We start from the raw sequence: 19,576 nt of genomic DNA, 5'->3' as shown, positions 1-19,576 counted from the left end.
TCAGAGACCCAACTCTCTTCCATCCTCAATACACTTGGTTTCAACAGAGCAGGCCTCAATCTGTCCAAAGGCTATAACCTCGACTTATAACCTGAAACCAATCAGTGGTTTCAAGTCCTCTGACCAACTCCACCTGCCCCTAAAGTCGTGTGGCAGATTGTCCTTTACTATGACTGACATTGTATGTCCCCCATCCTGCAGGCTCTTCTGACATGACTGAAACACTCCTCCCCCTCAGAAGTGGGTTCTGTGCCCCTTCCTTTTTAATATGGGTGGAGGCTTTTGATTGCCCCAAGAAGCTGAACTTAGTAGAATGGATGCCATATGACTTCGAAGTCTGGTAAAGCTTCTCCCTGGCTTGATTTGGGAGACATCCTCCCTCTGGGAAAGCCAACCATCACGTTGCAAGGAAGACTAAACAAGCCCATGCAAAGATGACATGAGAGGACCTCATGGAGAGGAGCTGACATACCAGTAGACAACCAGCACCAACCACTGGCACTGGTAACTGAGCCTTCAGGTGATCCCAGCCTCCAACCTTCAAGCCTCTCCTGACACCAAGGGGAGCAAAGGGAAGCTCTCCATGTTAAACCCTGACCAACTTGCAGATTCATGGAAAAAATAAATGGTGGTGGTGGTTGTGGTCGTGTTGGTGGTGTCACTGCTGTTGTTTTAAACCACTCAGTTCTTGGGGTGCCTGGGTGGCGCAGTCGGTTAAGCTTCCGACTTCAGCCAGGTCACGATCTCGCGGTCCGTGAGTTCGAGCCCCGCATCAGGCTCTGGGCTGATGGCTCAGACCCTGGAGCCTGTTTCCGATTCTGTGTCTCCCTCTTTCTCTGCCCCTCCCCTGTTCATGCTCTGTCTCTCTCTGTCCCACAAATAAATAAACATTGAAAAAAAAATTTTTTTTTTTTAAATAATAAACCACTCAGTTCTTTAGTAACTGGACCAAGCCCTCTTCAACATGACTCCCACACCATTCATTCTGTCCATCTCTCTAGCCATGGCCTTTATCATCCTTATCAGGTCACTGATGATTTTGTCTCCTCCACCAGAAGCAAAGAATCTCACCCCCAATACCCCTGAGTCTCACTCGAAAGGGGCCTCCGTAAAAGATCGTCCTGACGGGCTAAAGAGAGCCAAGGAAGAGGAAACATCTTGGATCTATCATCATGAAGCTCAGATTTCTGCAACTCAGGGACTTGCTGCTCTCTGATGGGACATTTTTAACCACCCCATCTCTAGCCTGTGGTTCCTGTTTTCAGCTGGTGTGGTCAAGAGCTACGGATACCAATATGGTGACTGATAAGTTATTTCACTCAGTCCAGGACTTGATCAGACAGCAGTAGGAGGCACTCAGAGGGAGGAGCCTTATGTGATGAATACCACAACACCAGAGAAGAACACCAGGGAGAGGACACTAGGACGAGGCACCAGCAGCTCCGACCTGGGCAGCCTTCTTGAGAAGATGCAGCCGCTCCTGCTCTTGCTGACCTTTCTTCTGGCCTCCAAGGCTGAAGTGGGTGAGTGACTGTCCCCACCAGCAGAGGCCCAGCCCCATCCCACCGTGGCTCAGCCCTGCCTACATGCTACACTCAGGCACATCCAAGCCCTGCTGAGTGTTCATCCCGCATCAGATCTGCCCACCTCACTCAGAGATGGGCAGATCTGAAGCGGGATGAACCCTCAGCAGGAATGGCAGGGCAGGGGGCTGATCCCCAGGAGGGCCCGTGGGTACCATCCCCTTCCCAGGTCCTAACCTAGTCATCTGGAATTTGGGTTCTTTTACGAAGGCATCTGAAAGAAGGTTGGAAGGTAGGAATGAGAAATGAGTAATGCCTCAGGAAAGGGCAGCTTGGAGAAGGGGACCGGCTTCTGTAGTCAAAGTAACGCCCGCTAACTTTCTAACCCAAGGTGTTAAAATCTACCCTCAACCTTCACTCATTTCTCCAAGCTTTGGCATTCTTATGCTGTCCACGAAAGAAGTCGAGGACCCAGTTGATCTCACAGTTGGTGGCATCCTGGTCCCCATAACACTTACGTTGGACCATTTTTGTTTCAAGTTCCCTCTGGTAATTTGTCAGTCACAACGGGCACAATGGCTTTGGCAGGCCCCGTATTCCCTGCTACTTAGAACCATGACCAGCCCTCATCGAGAGGCTCATCGAGAACCATTGTTTCAGGCGGCCAAGACATTTACTGAGCACCTACTACGTGCAGGGCTCTGGCAAAGATCAAACGCAACCCACAATACAACATGAGCATTTTGAGCTCACGTTCCAAACATGACAAACGAGGAGCAGTTCATTAAGGTCTGGGAAACAAAAGGGGAGAGAGGACGTAGGTACATTCAGGGAAAGGATTTTCCAGGATCCATGGGGATTTCACTGCTTGCTCCAAATGCAAATTCTGTCTGCCACCCTATGTGTCTGCAGCAGGAAATAAGGAACAAGGGCTCCTCTGCTCTTTGTCAGAGGGAAGATGTGAGTCTCACGGGTCATGTAGCAAGCCAGGAAGGCTGCCCAAGGAAGCCTTCTGGGTTGCTGCTGGCTACTAGGGACTGCGCTCTCCACCACCCCGACTCCCACCTGCCGCAGTTTCTCTGCATCCAGCCTTTGGTTTCATGAGCACAGCAGGCAGGGTAGAATTTTTCTTTCAGGGAAAATAATCGGGGGCCATGAAGCCAACCCTCATTCTCGTCCCTACATGGCATTTCTCCGGATCTACAAACCAGACAAAACCTGGAAACAGTGCGGGGGTTTCCTTGTACGTGAGGACTTTGTGCTAACAGCAGCTCACTGCTGGGGAAGGTAAGAAGGGACACCTGGAACCCCGCCCTTCTGTGACACCTCTCAGGTGTTAACTGTGAAGTTAACTTCCGCCCAGCCTGGGCTGCCAAGAAGCAGAGGGCACAGAGATGCTCAGCCCCAGGGCCCCATTGCCTATAATTACTCTCCAATTCCTGTCCTGTCCTGTTCCTTCCACGGCTTTGAGGCTGTACCTCCTGTCACCCCACCCCCCACCCTGCTCTGTGTGCAGCCTCATGACTGTGACGCTGGGGGCCCACAACATCAAGAAGAAGGAGAGGACCCAGCAGAGCATCCCCGTGAGAGATATCATCCGCCCCTCAGGCTACACTTCTGAAACCTTCCTCAATGACATCATGTTACTGCAGGTAGGGCCCTCGCTCCACTGGTTCTTGTGCACTTTATTCCTGGGGGCTTTGCATTCCCTGGGACCTCATTCTTCTCCCTCCTTCCCAGTATGACCTTCCACTTGACCCGGGGCTGTGAAGATGGCAATGCCATGACTGTCCCGGGGCTCTTTGTGACTATCGGTAGATTACAATGCCTTTCCTCTGGCACTCAGCTGTCAAAAAAGGCCCGCCTGGATGCCAGCGTGAGGCCCATCAAGCTGCCCAAAAGGAACGTGAGGGTGAGGCCAGGGATGGTGTGCAGTGTGGCCGGCTGGGGACAATTCAGAATGGACAGCTCCTCTGGGGCAGAGAAACTGCATGAGGTAGAGCTTGAAATCCAGAAGGATGAGCAATGCATGTCACACTACAATCACCTGTATAACCCCGCCACCCAGATGTGTGTGGGGAACCCAAGAAGGAAGAAGTCTGCCCTTCAGGTGAGATCCCCAGTACTGTCCATGCCCAGCCCTGGGACAGCCGTGCTTTGAGAAGAGGCAGTGAGAACTAGCCATATCCCTGTCTTCAGCCTTTCCATCCAAACCCATCTCTGGCCCTGTGTCTGTAGCAGGGGTGAGAGACTGTCCCACAGCTCCTTATGGGCAGAGGTTTTCTGAGGGAGAAGAGGGAAGGGAGTGTAAGGACCAGGCTGGAACCCCAGGACCAGGTGAGGCCACAGGCCTACCCTGGCCCTGATCTCACCCACAGCCCCCTAACAGAGACCACCTATCCCCAGGGACAGCAGGGAGGCAGGACCAAAGAAGGGTTGGCTCAGCCTTTCCTCCCTCTGCCTACAGGGAGACTCCGGAGGCCCCCTTGTGTGCAACAACGTGGCCCAGGGCATTGTCTCCTGTGTAAAACACTGTGGGACACCTCCACTTGTCTACACCAGGATTTCAGGCTTTATGCACTGGATAGAAAAAATAATGAGACACTTCAGCCCACTGGGACCAGACTCAGACGCCTCCAGGATCAGTGCAACCACCTTCTCTGGGGCAGAGGCCAGAACTGCACTGGGCAAAGGGGGTGGAGAGGAGGCCGCCAGGGACTTAATAAACTTCCATCTCTAGTGGAAATTAGATTCCTCCCTTATTCACCAAAACAACATTCATTCGTTATGGCGACCATTGGTTCACATTCTCTAGAATAAAAAGTTTTGCTGCACTGAGACCCGGCTCCTTCCAAATACACCTCCCAGCGCCACAGCCCCCTGCCAGGCTGACTGTTAGCTCCATCGGGAAAAGGGAGACACTGTCCCAGGAAAAATGACCCTCTTCTAGAGCACCCTTCTGTCTCATCCATATTGCCCTCTACCTCCTCCCACACCTACACTCCCACCCCATCCTACCTCAATATGGCAACATAAAGAAATCCATTTGGAAGGAGGACCACCTCAGAAGCTCTGAGATAGGGGGCCACTTCTCCACCCTAAGAGAAATGGGCGAGAAGATTCTGGAGAGCTGTAGCTCTCCCCATGCAGCACTTCCTCCCCAAATCAGGGTGGCAGCTTGGAGCCTGAGAAGTTTCAAGAGGACCCTTCGGTACTCCCAGCCTAGCCCGAGTGCCTGTCACAGCCTTGCCATGGTCGCACCCTCTGGTGTGCTGCAACCCATCTTCCATGGGCTTGAATGACCTTCAGGTGCTCTTCCATCTTGGTCTAATCCAGCCTCTTCCCACCTCACACTGATTCGCATGTGTGTGCATGCGTGCATGCGTGTGTGTGTGTGTGTACGTGTGAGTGTGTCTCCAAAGGAAAATTATAATAAAAAGTTGTGTTTCAAAGGTATCCTATTATTTCAAAGGTGTCCTATAGCTTACAGCTTATCGAGTAAATTTTTTCTCCCATTTTTCAACCATCACTAAGTCTCTTATATAAAAACACCCACCTTAGGGGCTCCTGGGTGGCTCAGTCAGTTAAGTGGGCGACTTGGGCTCAGGTCATGATATCATTGCTCATGAGTTTGAGCCCCACATCAGGCTCTGTGCTGACAGCCTGCTGTGGATAATGTGTCTCCCTCTCTATCTGCCCCTTCCCCACTCAGGCTCTGTCTCTCTCCATCAAAAATAAATAAACATAAAAAAAAATTAAAAACACCCACCTCAGGGGTACCTGGGTGGCTCAGGTGGTTAAGCATCTGACCCTTCATTACGGCTCAGGTCAGGATCTCACAGTCCTGATCCTTGCTGACAGCCCAAAGCCTGCCTGGATCTCTCTCTCTCTCTCTCTCTCTCTCTCTCTCTCTCTCTCTCTCTTTCTCCCCCTCACTCTCTGCCCCTCCTCCACTCATTCTCTCTCCCTCTCAAAAGAAATTAACATTTAAGCAAACAGTAACAAAAAAATAAAATAAAACCCCCACCTAAGTGAAGGCAGCCTGAAAAGAAGCGGTTTGCTGAATGTCTGCCATTGATGAGTATGCTTAGACTGAGAGGAAAGGTACACTCAGCGCAGATTCTTGGTCTGCCCCTGGTGACCATCAGCATCTCAAGCTCAGGAGCCATGCCTCTCATGTCCCCACACCCAGCTAGCTCAGTTATTATTCACGGTTTCCTCAGAATGGAAAAAGAGCCAAGAGCCGAGAAATAAAGACATTTTTGTCTCGATTTAGTCACCGAGTGGCTTCTGAGGTACCAGCCCTTCTGCGGGCTGCAGTCCCAGCCGTCACTTTCTTGTTATTTCTTCTCACGTTCACCTCGTGACTCAGCAGTGGGAGTGCAAGTGTGGAGGCAGTACCGTTGTCACCCAGCCCAAGAAAACCACTTTGTATGACGACGCCCAGCTCTACAGGAACACAAGTCGAGGAGGCCTAGACGGTCAGTGAGCCACCTGTCCTTCATTCCCCTCGGGGCTTCACTTCTGGAAGGAAGAAAGACAGGCTGCTCTGACCTGGGCAGAACTTCAGGGAAGATGCAACCACTTCTGCTTTTGCTGGCCCTTCTGCTGCCCCTTGAGGCCAGGACAGGTGAGTGACCAGCCCCATTCCAGAGGCCTGAGCCCATCCCACAAAGCCCCCTGTAAGTCCTGACCCTTCTGCCCAGTGCGGCCCTGGATTGTCCTCCTTTGAGCCCAGGAATTTTCTGAGCCCCAGCTCCTATCTCAAACCAAGACTGATAGGTCTGATGCTCGACAGACACACTCAACAAGGATGGCCAGCAGGAAGGGTACTCCCTAGAAGGTTTGGTAGGGGTTAGCCTCTCTCTTATGGCTTGGAAAGTGGGTTGTTTGTAGAAAGACATTTGGTAGGAGATATGAAACTACAAAAGACAGGCATTGAAATTGCTCGCTCCAACCCAGGAAAGGTAAGCTCAGACCAACCAGCTGCAGTAGAGGGTGTTGTCCCTGGACTCAGCTTTAAAAGCCAATTAAATTTCTCAGTGCTCTCCATGTGCTCCATCCTGCCCACAGAGGGTGATCTCAGCAGCAGCTAGATGACTGTACCCCAACCTCAGTCCCAGGCCCGTGTAACCCATTGTCAGTGCCACCCACCCCTGCCTTCCTAGGCCCTCGGCTGCTCCACTGTCTTTGCCGATATCCTCCCTGATTCCTGCGGCCTTGAATCCCATCAGCCCTATCTCTCCATCCAACCTCAGCCAAATGCTAATTGAAAGCTGTGCATTCATGCAACTTAAAAACGTCTACTGACACCTTAGGATGTGCGAGGCCCTGGAACATGAGGATATTAGAGAATCCAACTCCCTAAGGCCATAGGTAGCTTATTAGAAAATGGCACCCATCAGGATGTTAGCAGAGGCTCAGACGGGCCCGGGGGGACTCACTGAGAAAGAAGGCATCAGGGGAGTCCTGTCCACGATCCTCTGAGATTCTACCATCTTGAAGGTAGATCTTACCTCCCCCACACACTTGTCTGAAATAGGATGTGGAGAACAAGCACTGTCCCTTCTCAGGGGGGTTCTGAGGCATGAGGTTCAGGAAAGGTCCTCTGGCTACAAGGAGAACCTGAGAAGACCATCAGTCACCGCCTTCTTACTCTTTCCCTCCTGACCACAGCTGCCCCCAGTCACCCCATCCACCAGCCTTTTCTTTCAGAGGAGATCATCGGGGGCCATGAGGCCAAGCCCCACTCTCGGCCCTACATGGTATTTGTTCAGTTTCTCGTCGGGAACAGCAAGAAGAGGTGCGGCGGTGCCCTTGTGAACGAGGACTTTGTTCTGACGGCTGCTCACTGCTTGGGAAGGTGAGGGGCAAAGACCCCTAGGGGGACCCCTGTCCTTCCTCCCCAGGGCTGAAGCCCAGGGGGCCATCCGAGGCTCCTGGTCACTCAAGCCTATGAGAGCTCATCAAAGGAGCCAGCTGAGAGTGTGGCTGGGGCTGAGAGTGTGGCTGAGAGTGTGGCTGGGGCTAAGGCTGACACATAGGACAGGTGAGCTTTGGAGTCGGTGGATCAGATGTGAGAGTAAGTGGCACAGTGGAGAAGAGATGGACCACACCAGGCAAATAAAGCAGCAGTGGAGGACAGAAGCATGCCCTAGCACCAAAATGCAAACTCACAGTAATTTTATGATATTACTTGAGAGCAAAAGAGAGCTCCCAGAGCTCCTACCCTCAGTGTCATTGAAAAAAAGAGAATCCCGGAGCCATCTGTCACCTCTATGTGCCCCTCGGCTCCAGTCCTGCCCACCCCGGTTGTCACCTGCCCTTCCTGGTTCCTGGGCAGAGCTGTGTCCTGTGACCCCACACCCCCTTGCCCGCTCTGCTCTCCGCACAGCTCCATCAACGTCACCCTGGGGGCCCACAACATCAAGAAGCAGGAGAAGACCCAGCAGATCATCCCCGTGAGAAGAGCCATCCCCCACCCAGACTATAATCCAAAGAACTACTCCAACGACATCATGTTACTGCAGGTAAGGAGACCTCCCCACTGCCCTCGCTCTCCTGGGTCCACATTGTCTCCTCTCCCACTGGGACCTGTCCCCTCCTTCATACCTGGCCTGGCCACCTGACCAGTCTCAGTGGCTCAGGGGAGAAGGAAGACAGGGCAGCCGCATAGAGTACCTGGGCCCAGAGACCACTGACTGAGCTGGCCCCTCTTGTTTCTTTCCATCAGCTGGTGAAAAAGGCCAAGCTGACTGCAGCTGTGAGGCCCCTGGGCCTGCCCAAAGGCAAGGACCGGGTGAGGCCAGGACAGGTGTGCAGTGTGGCCGGCTGGGGACGCATGGCCATGGGCACTCTAGCAACCACTCTGCAGGAGGTAGAGCTGATCGTGCAGGAGGATCGGGAGTGCAGATCCCGCTTCCGTGGCTATTACATGGGGGCCACCCAGATCTGTGTAGGAGACCCGAAGAAGATGAAGACCAGCTTCAAGGTCAGGCTTCCAGCATCTACCTAGACAGGCCCCAGGGCTGAGGAACCTAGGGATGTCCAGGGTATGGGAGTGGCTGTGCCTTCATGACTCAGCCTGAGAGCCTGGGCAGCTGGGTCTACAAATCCAGTCTTCAGTTCCCCACCCCTTCCAGTGGTCCCCTGTTGGGGGAAGAAGGCTTAGTCTCCTCACAGCAGCCTTGTCACCTGTGTTTCCCTGAGGTTTGGAGAGAAATGTTTGGCCTGGGTGGTGCTGGAAAGAACAGTCAGTGCCTGGATGGAGTGCAGGGACCGAGAGAGGGGACAAGGTCTGCCCAGGGCCCAATCTCCCATGCAGCCCCCTGACACAGACCCCCAGCCCCAGGGCAGTGGGGAGGGCAGGACCACCAGGAGTGCGGTCACCAGCCAAGTCCTTCCTCTCTCTGCCCACAGGGGGACTCTGGGGGACCCCTCGTGTGTAACAACGTGGCCCAAGGGACTTTCTCTTATGGAAACGGGAATGGGACACCTCCAGGGGTCTTCGACAAGGTCTCACACTTCCTGCCCTGGATAAAGAGAATAATGAAGCACTTCTCTCAGCAGGCGTGAGGCTAATTGTCCTCTGTGCTTGGCCACCTTTTCTGGGGCAGAGGCAAGAACCCCTTGGGGCTCGGGGGATGGGGAGTGGGCATTGCAGGGTCATAATAAATAGATCTCTAGAGCGAGTATGGCTGCGGTCTTATTTATTCACTGAACCACTTTCAATATGCAGCAACACTGTCCCAGGAAGTTTTCTGCTATCAATTCCAGGTTTTGCTTTCTCCTATCTCCCCCAGCCCTTGGTCCTCCCTAAACCCTTTGCTGCATAGTTTCTCATCAGTTTCTCAATAACACCTCTTTGGGGCTTAGCCCTCTGCAAGGGTTCAGCCTAAACTCTATTCTAAAAGGACAATCCTCTCTCCCCAAAAATTATCTTTTCTGTGCCATAAAAATGCCATAACTTCTCTAAGCCAACCACCATCACCAACCCCACAATTTGGTCAGTAGAAAGGGAATAACTCCAGGGGACCATGCCACAAGCATTCCATTTCCTTTTTCCAGGGGGGGGTCTTTCTGGGGCAATGGGGGCAGGTTTCTCCTGCAGCCAAGACTTTCTGCAGCTTAGGAGGCTGAGATGCAGCCCCAGCCCCACCCAGGTTTCACTTTTCTGCACTGCCCAGGGCCCAGGACTAAATTCAGTTAACCTTCCTCCCTGGCTGACCATCCCACAACAGCCTCTGTTTTCCATCCTGCCACACCTGGAGCTGCCAACCCACCCAATGCCTGTCAGAGGAGCCAGTACCCACCTCCCAAGGAGTAGGACCTGCTGAGTCCCTCAGTCCAAACCAGCATCCCCCAGGAGCTTAGCTACTATAGCCTATGGAGTCATTCACTCAGTAGTTCAGCCCCTTTAAGCCTGGCCTAGTCTCAGGACCCAGACTCTCCCTGCTGGTACCCTGGGTTATGGCAGCTTTGTGAGGCAGACGGCTCCAGGCTGCTGGACTGTAAAGTACCACATTGCCATCCACCAGATCAAAATTGATCTCTTTGTGCCAAGCATATAAGGGGCTCTGTTCCTGCCATTGGGAAACACACAGTGATAAGACATTTCTCCTAAATTCCCCTGGTTTCTCTCCTCCCACCAAGCAGTTCAGTTTGGCATAAATGGATCTGTTTTTAGAATCCACAAGAAAGCTTGTCTCTCTCTCTCTCTTTTTTTTTTTTTTAATGTTTATTTTACTTTTGAGAGACAGAGATGAGCTGGCGAGGAGCAGAGATAGGGGGACAGAGGATCCATAGCAGGCTCTGTGCCATCAGCCCAGAGTCCGATATGGGGCTTGAACTCATGAACCATGAGATCATGACCTGAGCCGAAGCCTGACATTCAACCGGCTGAGCCACCTAGGTGCCCCAAGAAAACTTGCCTTGAAAATAATTGACATCCCTAAACTTTATCTGTATCGCACATCACAGTTTCACAGGCATGACTTTGTTTGGTTCCAGAAGGGCAATGTGAAGTTGGAAGAAAGTGGGAGACTCACAGGTCCTCAGGTTTGTAATCTATGCACGATAGACGCCATGCCCAGAAGTGAGGGAGGGAGAGAGGGAGAAGAGGCAGGCTTATTTTTATTTCACACGTAGAAGACATGAACTTTAGTCCACAGACCCATGAAATGCCACATTTCAGGTGGAAGATAGTTCATTGTGACCAGATAACCTTATTTTAGGGTCCCATATCCTTCAAACACCACAACTAGTGAGTTGAATGTGACAGAACAAATTCACGATAGCTGAACAACTAGACAAACACTGAATCAAGTAGGACCCATATCAAAAGGAGAAAGAACTGGGGCACCTGGGTGGCTCAGTCAGTTAAGTGTCCGACTCTTGATTTGGGCTCAAGTCACGATCTCTCGGTGGTGAGATAAGGCCCTGGGTTGGGTTCAGCACTGGGCATGGAGCCTGCTTAAGATTCTCTCTCTCTCTCTCTTTCTCTCTCTCTCTCTCTCTCTTTCTCTCTCTCTCTCTCTCTCTCTCTCTCTCTCTCTCTCTCTCTCTCGGGGCGCCTGGGTGGCTCAGTCGGTTAAGCGTCCGACTTCAGCTCAGGTCATGATCTCGCAGTCCGTGAGTTCAAGCCCCGCATCGGGCTCTGTGCTGACAGCTCAGAGCCTGGAGCCTGCTTCGGATTCTGTGTCTCCCTCTCTCTCTGACCCTCCACCATTCATGCTCTGTCTCTCTCTGTCTCAAAAATAAATAAACGTTAAAAAAAATTTTTTAATAAAAATTAAAAAAAGATTCTCTCTCTCTCTCTCTCATCTGTCCCTCTCCCCCACACATGCACTCTCTCTCTCTTTCTCTCAAAAAAAGAGAGAGAGAGAAAGAAAGAACTTCACTAAAAAGGAAACAAACCACATAGATGTGAAAAACAAAATCCAGTACACTGAAAAAAAAGTGAAAAGCAAATAAAAGCCAATGTTTCACACAAGACTGTCCCTATGTCCGTCTGCCAAGTCTTCCCTGGAGCTCACAGCACAAAGCAATAGCACAGGTGAGATTAAAGCTGAATGCATGTATGGAGGTGAGCAAGAGAACAGTAGAAGGTGATGACCAGGGGACAGCTCTGGGCACAGCAGTAAAAAACAACCCTCTGAGGAGAAGCCATCACACCTAAGAAATGTAGAGACCTCAGAAAGTCAGCCATGAAGAGCTCCATGGAGCCCCAGGATGCAAGGTTGAGCCAAGGGCAGCGTAACCAAAGACATCCACCACCAGGGGCAGAGGTGTGTGACCTTGAAAGACAGAGCCTGATGGGTCAGTTTTTCCCTTACACCTGATAGAAGCACTTGACACAGTATGACATACGTTAGGAAGAAAAACTATTACCTTACAATGACGGTAGCATCATGAAGACTGGGCTGCTGTTGACATTCCCTTAAAATTTTGAAGTCAGTTCACACCTATTTCTCTCTCTTGCTTTTGTGATTTTTATTTCTAGAACTTAATCCTATATAAGGTTTAAAGTGTGTGTGTGTGTGTGTGTGTGTGTGTGTGTGTGCCTGCACGTGTGTAGGAAAGTTATTCAAAAGGTGTTCATTAATCACACCATTATTTAATAATGGACCTCAGATTGGAATCACTATTAATGTCCAAAATGGAGAAATGGTAAAATATGGCACATTTATATTATGTATTATGCAGCCATTGACATCTACATTGTCCACCGCTCTAGAAAACTAGGCTAAGGAAACAAAAGAAAGAAAACTAAGCCAAAAACATTAATAGGCAAGTTATTAAAAAAAAAGTTGATACATGTGTTAGTTAAGACAACCCTAACTACTCTACCAGATAAACTTTAGCATTTCAGTGACTCACACAATGGAAACCTGTTTCTCACTCACCCACAGTCCAAAATGAGTGTTCCTGCTGAGTAATGCCCCTTTTTACTCTCAAGTATCCCAGCTGGGACAAAAGTTACATGTGTGCCCATGATTAAGGAAACCAGGCTCAAGTTCCTAACGATGTCTTCCAAGTCCCTCTTGTTCATCCAAGTGGAACCCAGGTAGAGGTTCGTTATAGGCCGGTCTGAAAGGTACAACACCATCTCCATTCACACCCCATTTGCTACAGTAATCACACAGTCACACCTCACCTCAAGTGAGGCTGGATGACTGGGTTCACCCAGGTCCTCTGCAAGAAAAGGAAATTGTTTTGCTAAACTGCTAGCTTGCCTCTACCACAATTCGTTATAGTGTTTGCTGTTTATAAGGATCATGGGCCCTAAATTTTGTTCTGCCTATAAAACTAATACACACTGATGACAGAAAAAAATGGATAATATAAAGGTGAAAAAAAAGAGTCATAAAATGATTATTCTGGCTGTTGCTCTTTTTAAACAGAATTAGTATCAAATTGCATACACCACATCATATTCTACTTTTTCCACTTACTATTAGGTGGTGCAAAGTGCTCCATGCCACTAAGCAGTCTTCCAAAACATGCTATTTAATGGCCAGATAGTATTTCATTCCATGAATATATCAGAATTAATATTACTGAGCCCCTATTGTTGAATAGTTGGATGCCCTGAGCAATTGGGAAGAGAGTCTCAAGGTATATGTCCACCTCCACCTCTTTCTCACATTGACCCAAGGCCCCAGGGCCAGTCACTCCATCTCACTAGTGTCCTTTTCTTCCAGGAGACACTGAGGTCCTTGAGCCTCTTTTCAAGTCTTCCTCTGCCACATCCAGGGTTTCTGGGTTCTTCTTTCCCTCAAACTACGCTGATGGGGAGATTGTATGCAGATCCCATTGACTTTCTTTTGTCACCTGCTCTTTCCTACTAGACCAAAACAAGGGCCAGTTCTTTGCAAGAAAGTGCCTCACTCCCAGCAGACATGTGTGGTGGGAAGACAATAGTGAAGAAACAGACTTCTCCCAGGGCTGGCACTCCATAAAACAATCACCAGCTCATCAGTAGAAACTTCCCAAGGAGCTTCTAGTCTGTCCTTCTAACTGTGATATTAGGGCAGCCCTAAGAATGTCCGGAACTTCTCAGTAGTACACTGGTCTCCTACAATGCCAAGGGCAACCAGATTGGTTTCTGACCAGAGCAGCATCAAAGGGAGGGAGAGGAAGTGTCCCAGCCTCAGCAGGCAACTGCCTGCCCAGAGCTTTGCATTTTGGCGGTATATGGGGCCCAGGGAGGAGGTGGGAGACATCCTACTTTAATGTCCCAATATCCCAGAGGAGAAAACAATTGTAACTGACGGAAATGTAATAAAACAGTCAAATGTAGATGTAACCAGCTAGGAATATTGTGAAATGTACCAGAGTCATGTTTGTTCAAATATCACAATTTTTATTAAAAGGGAAAATCAAAACATTAAAAAAAATATGTGCCCCCATTTATTCTCTGACATTCCATTCTCTGTCCAAATGGTCTCTCTAATCCCCAACCACTGGAAAACCGACTTTTAAGAAATTTTTATTGCAGGGGCGCCTGGGTGGCTCAGTCGGTTGAGCATCCGACTTCGGCTCAGGTCATGATCTCACAGCTGGTGAGTTTGAGCCCCGCGTCGGGCTCTGTGCTGACAGTTCAGAGCCTGGAGCCTGCTTCGGATTCTGTGTCTCCCTCTCTCTCTGCCCATAACCCACTCGCATTCTGTCTCTGTCTCTCTCAAAAATAAATAAATGTTAAAAAAAATTTTTAATAAAAAAAGAAATTTTTATTGCAAAATATACACACATGAAATATATATACACTTAAGAATGCTGGCCAAATTTCAGAAAGCCCCCATGTGTCTCTTCCTGCTAAAAATACCCTCTCTGCCCTCCAACCCCAGAATTAACTTACTGTTGTGACTTTTGTGATAACCACTTCCCTGCTTTGCATCATGCCCTTACCCCCTATGGACGCATTTCTATCCAAAATAGTTTCATTTTCACAGTGAATGTAATTCTTCAGGGACTTTTCTCTCAACATTACGTCTGTAAGATTTATTTGTGGGACTGCATGTGGTATTAGTTATTTTCATTGATATGCAATATTCCATTATATAACTATACCACGATTTGATGTTTGTGCTGCTGTTGATGAGTCTTACTGCTGTTTCCAGTCTGAGGCTTTCATGAATAACGCTGCTATGACCTTCTTGGACATGTATCTGGTGGAAATGTTCATATGCTTCTCTAGAATATATACTTAGGAAAAGAGCCAACCTGATGACTGTAACCGGTATCTCCCTGTGATTTAAACTGGTTGGTTCTCTGGTATCTACTGAGAGTGACATCTTTTCATACGTGTGTTGGCCACTTGGATGTTTTCTTTTTCGAGATGAAGCTGTTCAAGTTTTTTGCCTATTATTCTATTGAATTGTCTTTTTCTTATTGATTTATAGAAGTTCTTTACATAATTGGAATGTAAGTGCTATGTGTGTTATAAGCATCTTTGCCCCCTCTACCTATTGTCTTTGTTTCCTCTTGATTTTAATGTATCAGTTCATCAATCCTTTTCTTTATGATTAGTGTTTTTATGCATATGATTTAAAATTTTTACCTATTGTGAAGATATTGTTATATTATATTTTCAAATCTTTATTTATGCTCGGATCCATAATCCACTGAAAATGGATTTTTGGATATGGTATGTGATAAAGGTCATGTTTTATTTTGGGGGGTGTCTATGGGACACCATAAAGACATCTATTGTCCTGGCTGTGTTTATCAGGGAGAAACAAGAAAATAGTCTTTTCCCCACTGCTTTGGCATTCAAACTCCATTATAAATCAAGTGTCCATATATCACATGTGTCCATATGTGTATGTCAGTGCCCAAATGTGTATGGGATCTCTATTCCCAGACCATCAGTCTATGTTCCTGTGCCCATATCGCTACCACACCATCTTCCTTACTATGGCTTTATTTGCTAAAAGCATGACCTCCCATCTTATTCTTCAAGAGTGTCTTGGCTATTAGCCATTTGTTTTTCCACACATGTTTAGAACTGATTAAGCTGTATGAAATACTTCTTGAGTACAATGAATCTACAGATCACTTTTAGAGAATTGATATTTTTATAAAATTTAGTCTTCTAGGGGTGCCTGGGTGGCTCAGTCGGTTACGCGTCCAACTTCGGCTCAGGTCACGATCTCGCGGTCCGTGAGTTCGAGCCCCGCGTCAGGCTCTGGGCTGATGGCTCAGAGCCTGGAGCCTGCTTCCAATTCTGTGTCTCCCTCTCTCTCTGCCCCTCCCCCGTTCATGCTCTCTGTCCCAAAAATAAATAAACGTTAAAAAAAAATTTTTTTTTAATTTAGTCTTCCAATCCACAAACATAGAATCTCTCTGTGTTTGGGTTTTGTCAAGTGTCTCTTAATGCAATGTTATAATTTTCACCAAAGACATCTTGCACATCTTGTTTTAGATTTGTGTTTAGTTATTTGATCATTTTCATGTCATTTAAATATTACCTTTTCCAAAATTTCATTTCCTAACAGTATTGCTATCTATATTGAAATGTGATTAATTTTTAATATTTATTTATTTATTTTGAGAGAGAGAGTGAGGGAGAGGCAGAGAGAGGTAGGCAGACAGAGCAAGAGCCAGATGCAGGGCTCGAATTCACAAACCGTGAGACCATGACCTGAGTGGAAATCAAGAGTCAGACACTTAACCAACTGAGCCACCGAGGCACCCCAGAAATGTGATTAATTTTTAAATTGATTTTGTGTCTAACAAATCTGGTAAACTATCTTTTTAATTATGGTAATCTATCTGTCCATTCTTTGGCATTCTCTATGTACACTATCATATCTTCAAACAATGACAGTTTTGTTTCCTTCTTTCCTGTTCCCCATAACTTTCACTTCTATTTCCTGCCTAACTGCACTCGCTAAAATCTCCAGTCTGATGTTGAAGAGAAATGATAATTATGGGTACTCAGGTGTCCTTGTATTGTTTTGCTCTTGAACAAAAAGAATTCAACATTTCACCTTCAAGTATAAGGACTGCTGTGAGATTTTTGTGGATAATTTTTACCGGATTAAAGCCATCATTTCTATTCATAGATTACCAAAATTTTTTTTTTAATAATGAGGGTGAATTATGGCAAATGTTTTCCTTGGTTTGCTTCCAGTGAAGATTCATATGTTTCTTGTCCCATCAATCAATGTGACGTGTTTCAGCAACTGAGTTTTGAATGAAATCCCTCCCCATTCCTAGGAAGGTCATGGTATCTTTTTACTAATTGGTTGATTTGGTTTGCATCAATATTCTGAACTGATACGGCCTGTAATGTTTCTTTCCCATATTGTCTTCATTGGGCTTGGCCTCAACATTTTGCTAGTCTCATAAAGGAGATAGGTGCCATCTACTCTCTAGAAGAAATTGTGTAGTATTCTTTGAATATTTTGTAGAGATTTCCAGTGAAGCCATATGAGTCTATAGCTGCCCTTAATGGAATATTTTTGACAACTGAACAATTTATTTAGTGTTTATAAGAAAATGCAAATTTCTTGAATATGTTTCATTAAGTTAAACTTTGTGAGGATTTGTCAATTTCATGTAGATTTTCAAAATTACATAATGGTTTTCCAATGGCTTATATATAAATATGACTTTTATATACAAATATGCACACATGTATCTCCCAAATACAAACCATTTCTCAGTTATTGATAATATCTTCTTCCATTCTGTAGCTTTACTTTTCACTATGCTAATAGTGGCTTTAGTGGTCAGAATTTCTGAAATTTTTATATAGATCAATTTATCTATTTTTTTCCTTTGTAATTATAATTTATATTAGGGCTTTTTATGTCCTATTTCAAGTTTTTTTTCCCTACCTTAAGTTTGTAAAAAAATTAATTCTTCTATCTTATCTTCTAAAAGTTTAGGTTTTTAGGGGCACCTGGGTGGCTCAGTTGGTTAAGCCTCCGACTTCAGCTCAGGTCATGATCTCATGGTTTGTGAGTTCAAGCCCCACATTGGGCTCTGTGCAGACAGCTCAGAGCCTGGAGACTGCTTTAGATTCTGTCTCCCTCTCTCTCTGCCCCTCCCCTGTTCGCACTCTCTCTCTCTCTCTCAAAAGTAAAATAAAACCTTAAAAAAAAATTTTTTTTAAGAAAGGATGTGTTTTTAAAATCTTCCCAAATGACTATGAAGTTGTTTCTTCCTGGAGAGTATTCACTCATTGCTGCTGCTAAGGAGTCAGCCTCAAATCCAGTATTAATTTGAAAGTAATCTTTCTTTCTCTGATTGTTCTTAAGATTTCTGCCATTTCTTGGGGCGCCTGGCTGGCTCAGTCAATGGAGTATGCAACACTTGATCTCAGGGTTGAGAGTTCAAGCCCCACATTGGGCATGGAGCTGACTTAATAAATTAATAAAAAAAAATTTTTTTTTAAGATTTCTGCCATTTCTTTAAGACAATGATTTCTAGGTATTAATTTCTTTGTATTATTCTGCTTGAAGTTTTTTTTTAACCTCTAGTTGGATATTTTTCATCAACTTTTTAAAAATCTCAGCCACTATTCTATTTTATATGACCTCTTGTTTTTTCTTCTTCCTCTAGAATTCCAAGTAAATATATGTACAATCTTCTAATTCTATTATTTTCTATATTTTTATCTTTAGGTCTGTCTAGGTTCCATTCTTAACACTTTTTTCTGAGCCATTTCAGGTTAGTAATTCTCTTTAGCTTTGTCTAATCTGTTATTAAGTTTTTCCACTGTGACTTTAATTTTGGTTATTACATTTTTCACTGTGACTTTAATTTTGGTTATTACATTTTTCACTTTTTCAAATGTTATGTCACTTTTTTTAAGGTTCATATTCCCTGCAGCTTTTTTAAAGCCTGTTTTTATTTCGGCATAATTGTCTTATTATCTATATTTTATTATTCTAATACACTTATCCCAATAATTAAATTTGTTCTCTGTTCTTATTGTCTATCATTTCCTACTTCTGTTGTCTTATCTCTTTGCTTATCCTCTTGTTTATACTTGACTATATGCTTGTCATTCTACTTGAAAAATAATTTTTAGGTATAAATCAAACCCTGGAATTAAGTGAATTTCCTCTAGATTTGCATTTGATTCCATCAGGCACTTTGGGACACAGTCCATAACCACATCAATGCAAGTTCAAGGTCTGAGATTCCATGAAAGGTCCAAGTAATTCCAATCTTTCATTAAATCACTTGCAAGGATGAGCTCATTACCTCTTCTTTGTTACTTTGAGAGTATACAGTTTTAATGCCCCAGCTCATTGTGAGGAGTGTCTCTGGTTGGACCTGGTTGTGTGGGTTTTGGTCTTTGATTTCTACACCCTTCACCTTATGTGGCCATCAAAGCAGAGCTTTGAATTTTGTAGGTTCAGTAAATTCCCTCAGAACAATAGTAGCCACCTAACGCCCATTATTCCTTCCTTTTTAGCGTGATAAACACTCCTGCATTGGCAGTTCTTTGAGGCTTATAAGGTTTGGGATATTTTGAACAGGTTTGCTTGGGGTTGTTTCTCGTGGGAAGGTTGGCATGAAATCCTAGGTCGCTGTTCATGAACTCTTCTGTCCACATTTCTATGTAGATCATTGGGAGCATACATTTTATTCCCCTTTTCCCCTCAGGCTGGTCTTTATCCTTTTCCCCTTTTTAAAAGAGTTAGACTAATGTTTGTTTGTTTGTTTGTTTGTTTGTTTGTTTTTAACTTTATTTTTTTATTTTTTAAAATTTACATCCAGGGTCGCCTGGGTGGCTCAGTCGGTTGGGCGGCCGACTTCAGCTCAGGTCATGATCTTGCGGTCCGTGAGTTCTAGCCCTGCGTCGGGCTCTGTGCTGACAGCTCAGAGCTTGGAGCCTGCTTCATATTCTGTGTCTCCCTCTCTCTGACCCTCCCCTGTTCATGCTCTGTCTCTCCCTGTCTCAGAAATAAATAAACGTTAAAAATTTTTCTAAAAAATAAAAAAAATAAATAAAATTTACATCCAAATTAGTTAGCATATAGCGAAGCAATGATTTCAGGAGTAGATTCCTTAATGCCCTTTACCCATTTAGC

The 19,576-nt window shown here is 46.3% G+C and overlaps 2 protein-coding genes across 6 annotated transcripts; both read left to right on the top strand.

Annotated features, from left to right (window-relative positions):
* The first annotated feature begins 1,403 nt into the window (after positions 1-1,403).
* On the top strand, positions 1,404-4,875 carry LOC125168539 (mast cell protease 1A-like). 2 transcript variants are annotated; one of them, XM_047863654.1, is made up of 5 exons: positions 1,404-1,523; positions 2,660-2,810; positions 3,040-3,175; positions 3,370-3,633; positions 3,991-4,875. In XM_047863654.1, exons 1-5 carry the CDS (start codon positions 1,469-1,471, stop codon positions 4,261-4,263), a joined length of 879 nt encoding a protein of 292 aa, XP_047719610.1. In that variant the 5' UTR covers positions 1,404-1,468; the 3' UTR covers positions 4,264-4,875. The 2 variants fall into 2 exon arrangements, with proteins under 2 accessions (XP_047719610.1, XP_047719612.1); XM_047863656.1 differs by lacking the exon at positions 3,370-3,633.
* Positions 4,876-5,873: 998 nt separating this feature from the next.
* Positions 5,874-9,214, top strand: LOC125168540 (granzyme H-like). Of its 4 annotated transcripts, none has more exons than XM_047863657.1 (5): positions 5,883-6,153; positions 7,200-7,386; positions 7,918-8,053; positions 8,257-8,514; positions 8,943-9,214. In XM_047863657.1, the coding sequence occupies exons 1-5, from the start codon at positions 6,099-6,101 to the stop codon at positions 9,096-9,098; spliced, it is 792 nt and encodes a 263-aa protein (XP_047719613.1). In that variant the 5' UTR covers positions 5,883-6,098; the 3' UTR covers positions 9,099-9,214. The 4 variants fall into 4 exon arrangements, with proteins under 4 accessions (XP_047719616.1, XP_047719613.1, XP_047719615.1 ...); XM_047863659.1 differs by having other exon boundaries at positions 5,886-6,153; positions 7,226-7,386; XM_047863658.1 differs by having other exon boundaries at positions 5,887-6,153; positions 7,239-7,386.
* The last annotated feature ends 10,362 nt before the right edge of the window (positions 9,215-19,576 follow it).

This window comes from Prionailurus viverrinus, chromosome B3 (genome assembly GCF_022837055.1).
Source record: "Prionailurus viverrinus isolate Anna chromosome B3, UM_Priviv_1.0, whole genome shotgun sequence".
In the NCBI taxonomy this organism is placed as follows: Eukaryota; Metazoa; Chordata; class Mammalia; order Carnivora; family Felidae; genus Prionailurus; species Prionailurus viverrinus.
The sequence above is the reverse complement of the archived record's forward strand: the minus strand, read 5'-3'. Positions and strand labels throughout refer to the sequence as shown.